General features: G+C 58.4%; 1 protein-coding gene across 4 annotated transcripts in view; it reads left to right on the top strand.

The window, feature by feature from the left end:
• The window catches only part of HIPK2 (homeodomain interacting protein kinase 2), a 160,248-nt gene that overhangs the window by 111,957 nt on the left and 33,856 nt on the right, over positions 1-14,435 (top strand). For 2 of the 4 annotated variants that reach the window (XM_055142686.1, XM_055142679.1), the window contains exons 7-9: positions 2,838-3,000; positions 6,109-6,235; positions 7,374-7,495. In XM_055142686.1, the coding sequence (XP_054998661.1) occupies positions 2,838-3,000; positions 6,109-6,235; positions 7,374-7,495 (412 nt within the window). Of the gene's footprint in view, positions 1-2,837; positions 3,001-6,027; positions 6,236-7,373; positions 7,496-14,435 lie in introns of all 4 variants that reach the window. The other 2 variants (XM_055142671.1, XM_055142665.1) reach the window with 1 other exon arrangement.

Below are 14,435 nucleotides of genomic sequence, written 5' to 3'. Positions count from 1 at the left end.
GGCTGCAAACTTCCGGTCACTGCCCAGCCAGGCAGTCACTGCCCCGGCCACTGGCTCCGGCCCCGGTGTAGAGACGCGGGCCAGGGGCCAGACCAGTAGCACAGCGGGTCGGGCACCGGCCTTGCACGCGGCCAACCCGGGTTCAATCCCCGACACCCACTCTGGTCCCCCCGAGCCCCTCCAGGAGTGATCCTGGAGCACGGAGCCAGGAGTAAGCCCTGAGCACCACCAAGTGTGCCCCTCCCACCCCCCACTAAGCAAAACCCAGAGAGACGGAGCAAAACTGTGTCCCAGCCGACACTATCTATCATATAGGGGGCCTGGTCCACTTTGCAGCCAAAACGAGGGCCTGGAGTGATGAGCACAGCGGGGAGGGCACTTGTCTTGCCTCCGGCTGACTCGGGTTCAATCCCCAGCATCCCACATGGTCCCCTGAACCCACCAGGAGTGATCCCTGAGCACAGAGCCAGGAGTCAGCCCTGAATACCACTCACTGGGTGTGGCCCAAAACACCAAAAATGTATTTTTATGAGAACAAAAAGGGCCCGGCTAGACCCCACAGGGGTGCAGGGGGATGAGGAGGGGGGGCAGGAAGGGTGTCTGAAGCGGGGGCGCTCAGAACGGCAGCGTCCATGGAGCAAAGATGCTTCCAGGGCCAACGGTCACTGGGGAGCGAGCGGCAGTTTAGAATCTGGCTTCGTGCGTTCATTCACTCTTTCGGCCTGCCCGAGCCTGCGGTGCAGGGGGCCAGGCGGGGCGTGGAGGGGCCTGAGAAGAGGCTGGGGAGAGAGAGTCGCATAGCCCTGGGGACTGTGGCTGGCCGAGGGTAAGGCAGGACGGGGCACAGTGGCCAGAGAGCAGGCAGTGCCCCCGGCCCGGTGCTCCCTCCTTCTCTGTTCGCTTCCTTCTCGGTCGGTGCCAGGCGGGTGCCTCTGGCAGGCCAGTCTTTCACCTGGACCCCGTCGGCCCTGGCCCCGCCCATGCTCACCCTCTGACGGGGAGTTTCCCTGGCAGCGGAGCGGGAGCAGGTCAAGGACGACCCTCGACCCTCGGGCGACTTGCCCGGTGGGGGTGCTCTGGGATCAGGGTTCTGTGGGAGTGTTCGGTCGGGGTGGGGGCACGGGGGCGTGTTGTCTCTAGACACCCATTAGCCATCAGCGCGTGACAGTCCCAGCCCGAAACACCAGGCCCACGTGGGGAAAGGCCTCAGCGTCCCAAGGGTCTGTGGAAGAAAGCCTCGTGCCCACTGGAGACCGTTGTGGGGACCGCGAGCTGCCTGGAGGCGGGGACAAGCTCAGGGCTGGGCACCCCCAAGGCCCATGTGGGCCCTTCGGGGTTGCCAGTGAGTGGGTGCAAGAGACCCTGGGCTCCAGGGCGGGGACGCCCCCTGCCCCCACCATGCGCTCAGGGTGACCCTCACAGAAAAGCCTCTCCTGAAACCCAGCCCGTGCCTGCTGGAGAGTCCAGAGGCTCTGCGAACTTCACCGGACACTTCAAACATACTCCAAAAGAGCAGGTGGATTCTTGTTCCTTCCCTCTCAGGAGGGGCGTGCTCAGGGGCCTGTGACCCCCGAGCATGGCGGTTTCATCCCAGAGCCCCGGTCTCAGCTGCCGGCCCCGCAGAGGCCCCAGGTCCTTCCTCTCCAGGAACCCTGGGCGCATTGCAGGGGACCTGGGCGGGTGGCGTTAGGATTCTGCAGGAAGGTCAGCTGGTTCAGAAGGACTTTAAGGGGAAGGGTATTCGGGGGAGGCCACGGCTCACCTCCAGGGTCTAGAAATAACCCAGGCCCACATCAGAGTCATTCCAGAGAGCTTTGACTTCCAGTGCTCTTGTTCTATCATTTTTGGGTTTCAAGGTGTGTCCGTGATTTTTGGAGGCAGAGCTGACTCAGGAACCCCGTTTCGGGCCTTGCCTAATGCTCATCCACCACACCCGCCCACGTCTGTATGCACCCCCCTACCCCCAGGGCCCCCCCCCTCACTTGCTTCGCTTTGCTCGTGTCTGTGCCCCCCCGGCTCTGTTCCTGCTGCACCGTGAGTGAGATCAGCTGGTATTAAAACGCACAATGTTGTGAAATGTCCACGTACGTGGGATTTTTTTTTTTTTAACCCGTGTGGACATTATGAGACCTTGAGGGGAGTCAGTGAGCAACAAGGTGCTGTGCGTGAAAGAGATTCCCGGTGGGTTTCCAAGAAAGAGCTTAAAAAGGCTGAGACCACTGGGCTGCGCAGCCCTTGCTCCTGGAGCCAGCCCACACCTTGGAATGGCCTTTGGAACGAGTGTTGCATCTTGACTGATGGACGCCAGGGAGGGAGAAGCATAGGGCCTGCATGAGAATGAGAAAAATAAGGGGCTGGAGCGATAAGACTCGCCTAGGCTGCTGGCTCAGGGCTAGTCCCCGGCACCTGTATGGTGCCCCCACCCCACCCCCCTGCCCCGCCCACCAGGAGTGAACCCCGAGTACAGCCAGGAGTGACCCAGAAATTAAAAAGAACCAGGAAAGTAAAAGGGAAGTGAAAGGAAGTCAAAGAGGATTCCCCAGGATGGGCCCTTGACCTTGGCCAATGACTGCAGTCTCTCTTCCTCCTACACCAGGGCCAAGTGGGCGCTGGCTACTAGTACGAGCCCCCGGGCTGCCCTGCTGTGAGCTCCCCATGGAACCTTCTGTCCATGCAGGACACTGGCTGCTGTTCCCTCGGTTGTCCCCTAGATGGCGCTGATGGTCTTTGGGAGGTGCCACCTGGTTCTCCAGCTGACCGTGGTCCAGTTTCTCTTGCCCTCACGCCTCTCTCCCTCTCTCTCCCTCTCTCTCTGCCCCTGCCTTTTGCACGACCAGCGTCAAGTCGTGTTTCCAGAACATGGAGATATGCAAGCGTCGTGTCAACATGTATGACACCGTGAACCAGAGCAAAACCCCCTTCATCACGCACGTGGCCCCCAGCACGTCCACTAACCTCACCATGACGTTCAACAACCAGCTGAACACTGTCCACAACCAGGTGGGTGGGCCGCGGGGAGGAGGGCGGCAGCGGGGAGCCGCAGGAGACAGTCCATTTCCCACAACACCGGGTCATGGGCAAGCATGTCCCTCGGCTGTCACGGGACACAAAGTATCTGTTTCCATAGCTCTGAGCATCTTGGCCTCAGAAGGTGCTAGAAACAACTCACTAGGAAGCTGCTCTTAGCAGGGGGCTCTTAATTGCTTTCCTCTGCCCGGCTCTGTGTGTGAGAGGCCGGAGGACCCCTGCCTTGGACAGCCTGGTCAGGAACCCCAGAACTGGACGAGACACAGGCAACCCCATCCCCCGCCCTCCCCACACCTCCTGTCCTTTATCCAAGTCGCTTCACCGGCCTGTCACCAGAGTGTCAGTAGCTGTGACTGAAAAAGACCGTGAAATAGGTTTTCTTTCCACACGTTTCCACCCTCCTATCGGAAATGAGTCGTGGACTCCAGCCCCTGGTGCTCTGCCTGCCTGCCTGCGGGTGCCGGCCAGGAAGTGTCCACCAAGCGAGCGAGCCCCAGAGCCGTCCTGCTCCCTACTGCTGCCTCCTGGTTTACCAACACCCCCCGCCCCCCCGAAATGAGCCCTGGATTGCTGCAACCCTCATATCTGTTGCACTGACTCCAGTGCATCTGAGCGCGTATTGGAAACGCCTCCACCTCGGAGTGTCTAGATTCTAATCATCCACGTAAATCCCATTCCCCCGATTTTTTTTTTTTTTTAAATATTTGCCACTGCTTTTCATCCCAGGCGTTTTCCTATCTACTAGCCCAGTCTGTGGGACCCATCACCTTCCCAGACTCATTTCTGGGATCTGCTGCCCCCTGCAGGCCGCTGCTGTTCTTACAGCTCAGTTTGAGGGACGCCCGGAAGCTGACCACCTCCCCCTACCGCCTAGCCCAGTCCGGCCCCTACTGGCCAAACGTGGGCGCTCCTCGACAAAACATGTCCACGGTGGCGGGCTGGGGTGGCGCTCAGCTGCAAAGCGCATGCTTGTGTGATCCCTGGAACCACCAAAAACAAAAGAACAGGAGGGGCCAAGAAATACAGGGGTAAGGCACTAACCTGGCAAGTGACCAATCCCAGCCTAATCCCCAGCACCATATCTGGCCCCCTGAGCACTGCTGAGAGTGCCCCTGCCATCCATCAAAACAAACAAACAAAAAAACCCACAGTTTCTTGCTTCACCGCCTTCCAGGGCACATTTGCCTTTCCCGTCACGGGACACCTGGTCTGAACTCCCTGCCACCTGCCTGTCCCCTGCTGTCTCCCCACCCCGACCCGCTTCAGACACAGGCAGACCTCTGAGAGGGGACACCTCAGCCACGCGTCACCCAGGCACAAACCGCCCCCCTTGGGGTCCTGGGGTTCCTGACCGTACGAGGGGCGTCCCCGCACCTGACCCCCGACGGGACACCAGCACAGCCGCTCCCAGACTGTCACAAAGACTCTGGAAAACTCAGGAACCTCCCAGGGCAGGGCATGCCCACGCCGGGGTCCCTCACAACCAGGACACACGGGGCGGGAAAGGCCATAACGCAACGTCCTGTCCTACAGCGTGTGGCCCCGTGGCGTCTCGAGCAGGGGGCTGGGAACAGCTGTGCTCTGGCCCTGGGTCCCGACAGACCCTCTCATGCGTAGGTTCGGGAGAGATTACGGGGTGGGGGGGGACAGACCTCTCCCGCCTCTGGTTGTGTTGTTCAATGACAATGTCACACGGGGCTGGAGCCACAGCACGGCGGGGAGGGCCCCTGCCAACAACCCGGGTTCCGTCCCCCACACCCCATGCAGGTCCCCGAGCCCCGCCAGGAGTGACCCCTGAGCGCAGAGCCACTGGATGTGACCCAGAATAACACGAATGTCAAGGCAGCCACATTTGCTGGGGCTCCGCCTCCTCTGACCCTGCCCTTTGCCCCTGGCCGCCCTCGCCTGCCGCTCCGTCTTAGAGGAGCACCCGGAGACGCAGAGGGAGGCTCCGTTCTTGGTTCCCGAGGGGCGCCCTGGGCTTTGACCCCAGCTGCCTGCACCCTGCGCATCCCCGAAACACCCTCCGCAGACCCCCAGGGCCCCAGAAGGCCTAGGGTGTCCCCCTCGGGGCCCGCCCTGCCGGGCACCCAAAACACCTGATCGCCCTCCCCACCCCCACCCCTGCCTCTGTTCAATGATTCCTGGGCGTGGTTGCCAGCTTTGGTACCTGGGAGCCTTGAGGACGCCCGGGGCCAGCAGGAGGCAGACAGGACGTGGGCGGTTGCTGTCATGCACCAGGGTTCCGTCCCCTCGCACCCGGCAGCCCCAACGAGCCCCTTCCCCCCACATGCCTGACGCTTCCAGAAGTTTCCTCTGCCCTGGGACTCTGAGGGTTTGCCTTGGTAGCAGCCCTGCAGAGCCCAAGTTGAGAGGACCTGGAAATCTCTCTCTCTCTCTACACACACACACACACACACACACACACACACACACACACACACACACACACACACACTCTGTCCTGCTGGACTCACAGGTGGACAGGTCCCTGCAGGCTCAGAATCATGCCAGACTGCGGGCCACTGCTCTGGCCGCAGACGCCCGGAGCGGGGTGCAGACCAGCACCGAGAGACCCCGTGGTCTGACGGGGCGGGAAGGGGTCCAGCTCACGCCCCCGAGCGTGGCTGCGCTCACAGCTGGGCTGCCCCGAGGGCTGTGTCGGTGCCAGCAGGCAGCTGTGTGTCCAGGTGGGTGGCGGGACCCACCCGTGCGTCAGGAGGGGAGGCAGGCGTGCGGCCAGGCCCACTTCCTCGGGGTCTCTGACCCCACCCCCGGCCCGGGTGCGAGCCTCAGGTGTCTGCTGCTCTCCCAGACGGGCCGGGCGTGCGTGAGAGCCCTCCCCGCCGCATCCCTCCCCTGCGCTCCTGGTGCTGTGTGCGCTGGTCCGTGTTGGCGTCCACCGCTCCGACCCCGGCCGGGCCTCTCCCCCGCCCGCCCCCGCCCCCTCCCTCATTTCGTATGTTTGTTTATTTCTGTTCAACCCCGTCGTTCCTTCAGGCGCCCACCTCCACCAGTGCCACTATTTCCTTAGCCAACCCCGAAGTCTCCATACTAAACTGCCACTCTGCACTCTGCCAGCCCTCCGCGGCGTCCATGGCCGCGGTCGCCCAGCGGAGCATGCCCCTGCAGACGGGGACCGCCCAGATCTGCGCCCGGCCCGACCCCTTCCAGCAGGCGCTCATTGTGTGTCCGCCCGGCTTCCAAGGTAAGGACACGCCCGCGGGCGCCGAGCCCCGCCCCCAGCGCCCCACCCCCTGGCACCGCCCCCCTCCTGGCCTCCCCTAAGGGCAGGGCTGGCTCTGGACTCAAGGTGCCCACCCGGGGCCAGCCCGGACACACGTCAGACTCGGCTTCGGCTGGAGCCGGGTGTCGCGTTTGGCACTGCCTGCCCGGAGTCTCACAGCCGGGAAGGGGGTCAGCGCTGGGCAGTCTAAACCCCACCATGGCGTCCCCCACCCCTGGCATCCCCCACCCCCACTGCCACCTCACCCCGATCCGAGACTTGACAGTGCACCCCCATGAATTTAGACTCTCAGGGGCCGGAGCGATAGCACAGCGGGCCAGGTGCTCACCCGCAGGCAGCTGACCCAGGTCCCGTCCATCCCCGGCACCCCGAGGGTCCCCTGAGTTCTGCCAGGGGTGAGCTCTGAGTGCAGAGCCCGGAGTAAGCCCAGGGTCCCTCAAAGGAAAGGGAAGGGAGGGAGGGAGGGAGGGAGGGAGGGAGGGAGGGAGGGAGGGAGGGAGGGAGGGAGGGAGGGAGGGAGGGAGGGAGGGAGGGAGGAAGGAAGGAAGGAAGGAAGGAAGGAAGGAAGGAAGGAAGGAAGGAAGGAAGGAAGGAAGGAAGGAAGGCCCACTAGAATCCCAGTGTAGGTGGCAAGCCCAGGGATTGTCTTTGCTGCCCGGGGCATCCACACGCTCACGTGTCCTGTCTCAGCGTCTGTCTCAGACCTACCTGTGGTAGCTCTTCCCGTGGATCAGGCCACGTGTCCTCATGTGTCCAGTGGCTCCATTTCGGCTTCATAGCTGGGGGGAGGGGCGGTCATGCCAACCCTTTTGCCGGGGCACCATGTGGTGTGGTCCAGGGCTGGCCCACCGGCCATTGCCCACTCCCCTGTACTGTCGCTCTGCCCCTGGCTCCCCAGCTTCCTAACTGCTCCCCAAGTCTCCGGAAACCCCCCCATTTGACTTTCCGGGGGGGGCTTTTGTTTGGTGGGATGCTGGGCTTTCCCTGAGATGCTCGGGAGTGAGCCCCAGGGGGCTCTGGTGCTGCCTGGCTGGCTGGTGCCCATCCCGCCGGCCCCCCTCACCCGGCCCCCCTCTCCCTCGCCCGCTGTCCGCGCCAGGGCTGCAGGCCTCGCCCTCGAAGCACGCCGGCTACTCGGTGCGGATGGAGAACACAGTCCCCATCGTCACTCAGGCCCCCGGAGCCCAGCCGCTTCAGATCCAGCCAGGCCTGCTGGCCCAGGTAACTCACGACGGGTGTCGCCGCGGTCGAGCTCCGCGGGGCTGTGTCTGCCAACTCCTGTGGTGGCAGTGTGTCCTTGCAGTGGGCCAGTGATGCCCTCACTGAGCCGGGTGGATTCCCTTTGGCACTAGAAGGGTCCCGGCTAATTATTATGGTTCTTTTCTCTTCCCTGTGCAGATTAACGTACGAGGCTTGGGGGGGAGTGACTCTTTGGGGTTTTTTTTGGGGGGTGCACTCCCCACAATTGACCAACCTGGTCCACTGCAGGGGTCTATGTCTGTGTTGAGGCCCCTGAGGTGCCGGGGACCCCTCGGCCCACCCAGCAGACAGAGCCCCGGAAACCCTGTGGTGTCAGGGATGTGTCCGGGTCTGGTGCACGTGCAGCAAGTGCCTTAACCAGCCCTGCCCGTCTCCTGGGGCGAGACGTGGGCCTGGGCCCTGACTCTGCTAACTCGCAGCGGCCAAAGGGTTATCAATTCAAATACTTGTGCCTCAACTTTCCCTCTTGAAAAGATAAAGATGGGGGCTTGAGCGATAGTACAGTGGGCAGGGCATTTGCCTTGCACGCGGCCGACCTGGGTTCAGGCCCCGGCATCCCACATGGTCCCCTGAGCACCACCAGGGGTGATTCCTGAGTGCAGAGCCAGGAGTAAACCCTGAGCATCACCATTGTGACCCAAAAAGCCAAGAGAGAGAGAGAGAGAGAGAGAGAGAATTTTCTGGAGGGCAGGAGGCTGTACCCAGCCACGATGCTCGGGGCTTCCTCCTGGCTCTGGGCTCAGGGATCACACCTGGCTGTGCTCGGCTGCTGGGGATCGAACCAGGGGCGTCTACGCGCACAAATGATGCTTTAACCCCTGTACTATCTCTCCAACCCCCAGAAAAACACGGTGGGATGTTTTGTGTTGTTTCGTTTGAACCACAGGGCGATCTCCTCCTCGTTCTGTCGTTGGACAAATAGGCCCTCCTAGCCTGAGTGCTCTGGGCAGGAGTCTCGGAGGGGACCATAGCTGCAGCTTCGGCAGGCGTGGGGGGGCGGGGGTCTAGGCTCGCTAGCAGGTACAGCCCCATCACGTCAGGCCCTTTAAAGCTGCCGGTGGTCCCAGCCCCACCTGCCCCACCCCCAAACAGCACGGGGCAGCGCCCTTGTTTCTGTATAGAAAATCAGACACCATTGCTAACTCAAGTCACACGGCAATCAGGTGACGAAACCCGGACACAGGTCCTGACGTCACCCACACACGCTCTGTTGCTTCCATAGAGCCATTGCTTTTGTGGGGCTCAGACACAGACAAATGCCAGCGTGGAGGCACCTTTGTTTCTGCACCCAGGTTCCCAGAGGCCCTTTGCCCAGTGTGTTGCTCAGAAGCAGTTTCCCTTTGAATGTCGTCCAAGTGCATCACTCTGTTCCTAACAACATCATTGTTTGCTAACTGAGCCCATAGTTTATCTCGACTGTTAATACTGTTTATTAGTTCTGGCAGGGCAAGGCCCAGTCCCACATTATTCTGCAAATTTTCAGGCTGGGGAGAGGTCGAGAGAGAACACAGGGGTTAAGACACTTGCCTTGCGTGTGGCAGCCCCCGTTTGATTCCCGGATGTGACGGGGGGTCCCCAGACCAGCACCAGGAGTGGTCCCTGATCCCGGAGTGAGTGAGGAGTAACCCTGAGCACCACCAGATGTGGCCCAAAAGCCAGAACAAAACCAGAACCAAACAAGTTCCTGGTCAAGTCTGGTTCTGCTCATGTGGATTTGCAGGGGCGGGGGGGGGGGGGACACTTTTGTTCAATTTTTTTTCAGGGGCCATACTCACCCCTGCTGGGGGCCACGAGGGCTGTGTGTGGTGGAAGGGGGTGGGGGTAGGGGCGGCTGGCCGTGCCGGGTTTGTCCAGGCCTGGCGTGACCCCAGTGCTTGAGTGTCCCACCGTCTCTGCCGTGTCAGTTAAAACATCTCTTACATCAGCTTTTAAGTTCCAGAACAAAAGCCAATTTGTAGTTATTGACTCCAATTGAATTTCTGTCTCCTTTAAGAACAATTGACATCTTGATCACGTTAAGTCGCTCCATCCAGGAACATGCTAGAACGCTGAACAAGTTCTCTTCCTTGGGCCAGAGAAACATGCTTTGCATGCAGAAGGCCCGGGTTCGGTCCCCGGCACCTCATGGTCCCCTGACCATTGCCTGGACTGCCCCCCACCCAGCACCAAGTCCCTAAGCACTACCTGATGTGGCCCCCAAACCAATATATAAAGCTACTGTCATCTCATTTCACTTCTTTGGTTGGGATAATTCCTAAATACTTTTTGTTGGACTGGAGCGATAGCACAGCGGGTGGGGCATTTGCCTTGCATGTGGCTGACCCAGGTTCGATTCCTCCATCCCTTTCGGAGACCCAGCAAGCTACCCAGAGTATCCCGCCCATCCAGCAGAGCCTGGCAAGCTACCCGTGGCATATTTGGTATGCTAAAAGCAGTAACAGGGGCTGGAGCAATAGCACAGCAGATAGGGCGTTTTCCTTGCACTCGGCCGACCCAGATTCGATTCCCAGCATTCCATATGGTCCCCTGAGCACCGCCAGGAGTAATTCCTGAGTGCAGAGCCAGGAGCAACCACTGTGCATTGCTGGGTGTGACCCAAAAAGAAAAAACAAAAAACAAAAACAGTAACAAGTCTCACAATGAAGACGTTACTGGTGCCCGCTCGAGCAAATCAATGAACAACTGGATGACAGTGCTACAGTGCTTTTTGTTACTTCAACTTTATTCTTTTCACTATGTCGGGGGGCTGGGGAGTCCCCTCCGGCAGTTGTTGGGGTTGTTTCCGGGGGTCTGGGTGGAGTCTCTGTGGCTGGGGGTTGGGTCCAGGGCTCGCACGTGCAAAGCATGTGAACCCCAGAGAAACCCCAGCTCCTTTGGGTTTCTCCCTCACCCCCAAATTGTTCACTTTTTCAACCAATTAATATTGAATTGCATGAAACATTCTTTCTGCTTTTAAATACTTGTGTTTTTTTGGGGGGGCCTTTGGTGGGGAGGGAGGTTGGGGCCACACCCAGCGATGCTCAAGGATCATTCCTGGTGGTGATAGAGGAACCAGATGGGTTGGCGGGAATCAAACCCAGGACAGCCGTGTGCAAAGCGAGCACCCTACCTGCTGGGCTATCTCACTGGCCTGTTGTTTATTTATTTATTTATTTTTAACTCTGATCTATTAATGGGGTACTCAGCGTGGCCGGATTCTTGTGAGGCTAAAGTCTCCTTCTGGGGCTGGTTCCTAGCACAGCGAGTGAGTACCGTGTCTTAGTATAGCAAAGAGGACACTTGCCTCTTACGTGGCCAATCCAGGCTCCATTCCGGGCATCCCATATGATCCCCCGAGCACTGTCAGGAGTGATTCCTGAGTGCAGAGCCACGACTAAGCCCTGAGCATTGCCAGATGAGCCTCCCACCAACCAAAAACTTTTTAAAAACGCAAAACTAAGAATAAAATCTCCTGTTTCTGAGATAAACTGTATTCATGTGTTTGTCTGGTTTGCTACTGGACTCACAGGCCACGTGCACAGCTGCAGGGTGGGCAGGACCCCCCACGTCCATCTCCATCCCCTCCACTTTTCCCAGCGCTCCCTTCAATGGACAGGAAGGGGCTCGCGGCCCCCCAGTCTGGTGATTGGGAGAAACAGCGACGCCATTGGAACTCACGCCTCGCTTCTCTCTCGGTCCATTTCTGGGGAGCGTCACGGAAGCTCCGGACACAGGAGTGACCGCTAAGCCTGTCCGATGGTGGACTAGGATTCTTCCCGTTTATGTCTGCTTGCATGTGTGTGTGTGTGGAAGTGTGTGTTACATGTGTGTGCGTGCATGCATGCGTCTGTGTGCGTGTGAATGTGTACGTATGTGTGCACACATGTGTGTGCGCGCATCCGTGTGTGATGCCTGGAACCCAGGCTCTCACACATGTGAGCCTGTGCTTTGCCTCTGAGCCCGGCCCAGCCCGGTCCTTCCTCTCAGAACCTTTCCATCTTCCCAGGGATTTGACCCAGGAAGGGTGACAGTGGCGTCATTCGCCGCCTTCCTCGTGCTGGATTGCTCTTTCCTTGCCCACCTTGTCAGCCACATATATGTTCTCCCTCTTGAGTTCTGCCCCACCCTTTACCTTCCCTTCCTTCCTCCCTTCCTCCCTCCCTTCCTTCCTTCCTTGTTCGTAGTTTTGGGTCATATCCATCAGTGCTCAGGGAACCGTGTGGGGTGCTGGTGATTAAACCTGGGCAAGTTAGGTGGCACCGCAATCTTTTTGCTTTCATTTCGGGGACCACACCCTGCAGTGCTCAGGGCTGACTCCCGACTCTCCACTCGGTGGTCACTCCTGGCGATGCTTGGGGACCATATGAGATGCTGGGGATAGAACCCGAGTCGGCCATGTGCAAGGCAAGTGCCCTGCCTGCTATACTATCGCTCCAGCCCATAAGCTTATTTATTTATTTATTTATTTATTTATTGCTTTTTGGGTCACACCCAGCAGGTTACGCCTGGCTCTGCACTCAGGAATTACTCCTGGCGGTGCTCAGGGGACCAAATGGGATGCTGGGAATCGGACCCAGGTCGGCCGCGTGCAAGGCAAACGCCCTACCTGCTGTGCTATCGCTCCAGCCCCCCATAAGCTTATTTCTAAGTCACGCACTTCTAGCGGATGCTTCCAGTGCAGGTGTCCACTGACCTCTGCTGCCCCGGAGAGTGGAGATTTCATTCTCACGTCCACTCCTTGTCCCGCTGGCACGCAAGTGCACGTGCCTGCACACTCCCTCTCTCATTCAGTCCTCCTCCCCGGATAATTGTAGCACTGCACTGTCGCACTGTCATCCCGTTGCTCATTGATTTGCTCGAGCGGGCACCAGTAACGTCTCCATTGTGAGACTTGTTGTTACTGTTTGTGGCATATCGAATGCGCCACAGGGAGCTTGCCAGCCTCCCACAATATAATTCAGCATGTCCGAGACCCTCACTCTCAGCTGAGGCTCCTGATCTCCTTTCCCAGGGTTACTGGCTGTCTCCGTTTCCCCTGGGTCCCTTTATGCTCCGTGAACACACGCAGCCCCCAGGCCTTCGGGACGTTGGTGCATCTCCGCTCACAGGCATCTCCTGCGCTTGGTCCCTGCTGCCTTTCTGACAGCGCGGGGAATTCTCCTGGCCCGGCACGGTGGCCTGGGTTGTCGTGCATCTGTGCTGGTTGTGTTTTCACAGGAATGACACTCAGAGGTGCCGGGGGACCCGGGATGACCCTCAGCAATGCCTCACCTGGCAGTGTGGTCCTGACGGTGTGGTTCCTGGCACATTGCCTTGAGGACCCGAGTCAGGGCCTCCCATCTGCTAGGCATACACGCTGCCACTCACACCACCCCCCGGCCCCACGGGGGTCTCATCTGACACTGACCGGGACCCCGGGTTTGCTTTCAAGTCAGTCTGGACGGCTTGTGGTTATTGTTTTGCTGATGTTTTCTTCCCTCTGTTGTCTCTGTCCCTTCTTTGTAATTTTTTTTGACATGTTGGGGAGCAGGGGGGTGCGTATACCCTGCCCTGTAGGGTACGGGGCCAGGGATTGAACCCGGGCCTCCTGTGTGCACAGTATTGCTCAGTCCTCTGAGGTCTCTCTGGCTCTCGGCGACTTACCCACTGCTTGGCGGTGCTGTGAATTGCTCTTGTGCTTTTTTTACATCTTCCCTCCCCTATTTATTTCTTACGTGTCCATATCTGTATTTATTTATTTATTTATTTTTGTTTTGGGGGTCACACCCAGCGATGCTCCGGGTTACTCCTGGCTCTGCACTCAGGAATTCCTCCTGGTGGTGCTCGGGGGAACCTATGGGATGCCAGGGATTGAACCCGGGTTGGCCACATGCAAGGCAAATGCCCTACCCATTGTGCTATTGCTCCAGCCCCATATCTTTATTTTAAAGGGGGCCATTTTCTGTGAGATTTCCTTTTTTTTTTAACCATTTAATTGTTTGTTTCTGTCCTCATAATTCTCCTAAGAGGTTTTTATTTATGTAAATAAAATACTTTATTTAAACATCCTGCTTACAGAGTTGCACATATACAGTTATTATGGGCTTTCACAGTTCCAGCACCAATCCCACCACCAGAGTGACCTTCCCTGGTTTCCCAGCCACACCCCCGCAAGTCTGCCCCCTTAGCAGACACACGATGATTTGTTTTATATTGCTTTTTTTTTCTTTATTTTTTTCTTTTTGGGTCACACTCAGAGATGCTCAGGGGTTACTCCTGGCTCTGAACTCAGGAATTACCCCTGGCAGTGCGCAGGGGACCATATGGGATGCTGGGAATTGAACCCAGGTCGGCTTCGTGCAAGGCAAATGCCCTATCTGCTGTGCTATCGCTCCAGCCCCTTAAATTGCTTTTTACAGCTAAATGGCTCATGGAATTGTCAAACATACTTTAGTAAAGGAAAATTTGTGAAAATTGTTATATCTCACCATGAGGTTGTTAAGCTTTTGTCTGAGGGTTTACTAATCTGTTCATTGTCAGTTGAACCTTCTATATTATTGTTTTTGTGTGTTGAGTCTAGTTGGCTTCTGTTATTATTCCCCATCTAATTTGGTGTGCTCCCTACTGGGATGTCAGTATTGCAGAATTTGGTGTGTGGTCGCATGACCCAGAAGCTTCAGAATCTGTAGAGCTGGGCCCATGAGTGGACATGGCAGCTGTGCGAGGTGGGCGTGGATTCTGGAGCTTCTGGAAGCATGGGGGGGGGGGGGCGGTCAGCGGAGGGAGGCTGCCTGCCCCCACTCTGAGAAGACTCCAGAATTCTTAGCCTCAACCCTGGAGTACCTGGAATTTTCCCAGTTCGGTGTCTCTGCAGAGATTCTTAGTGGAGTGGGGCCCTTGGCAGGGTGGCAGCAGTGGGGTGTGGTCAGCTGTCAGGGTTTTG

This window comes from Sorex araneus, chromosome 1 (assembly GCF_027595985.1).
Source record: "Sorex araneus isolate mSorAra2 chromosome 1, mSorAra2.pri, whole genome shotgun sequence".
NCBI lineage: Eukaryota > Metazoa > Chordata > Mammalia > Eulipotyphla > Soricidae > Sorex > Sorex araneus.
The sequence above is the reverse complement of the archived record's forward strand: the minus strand, read 5'-3'. Positions and strand labels throughout refer to the sequence as shown.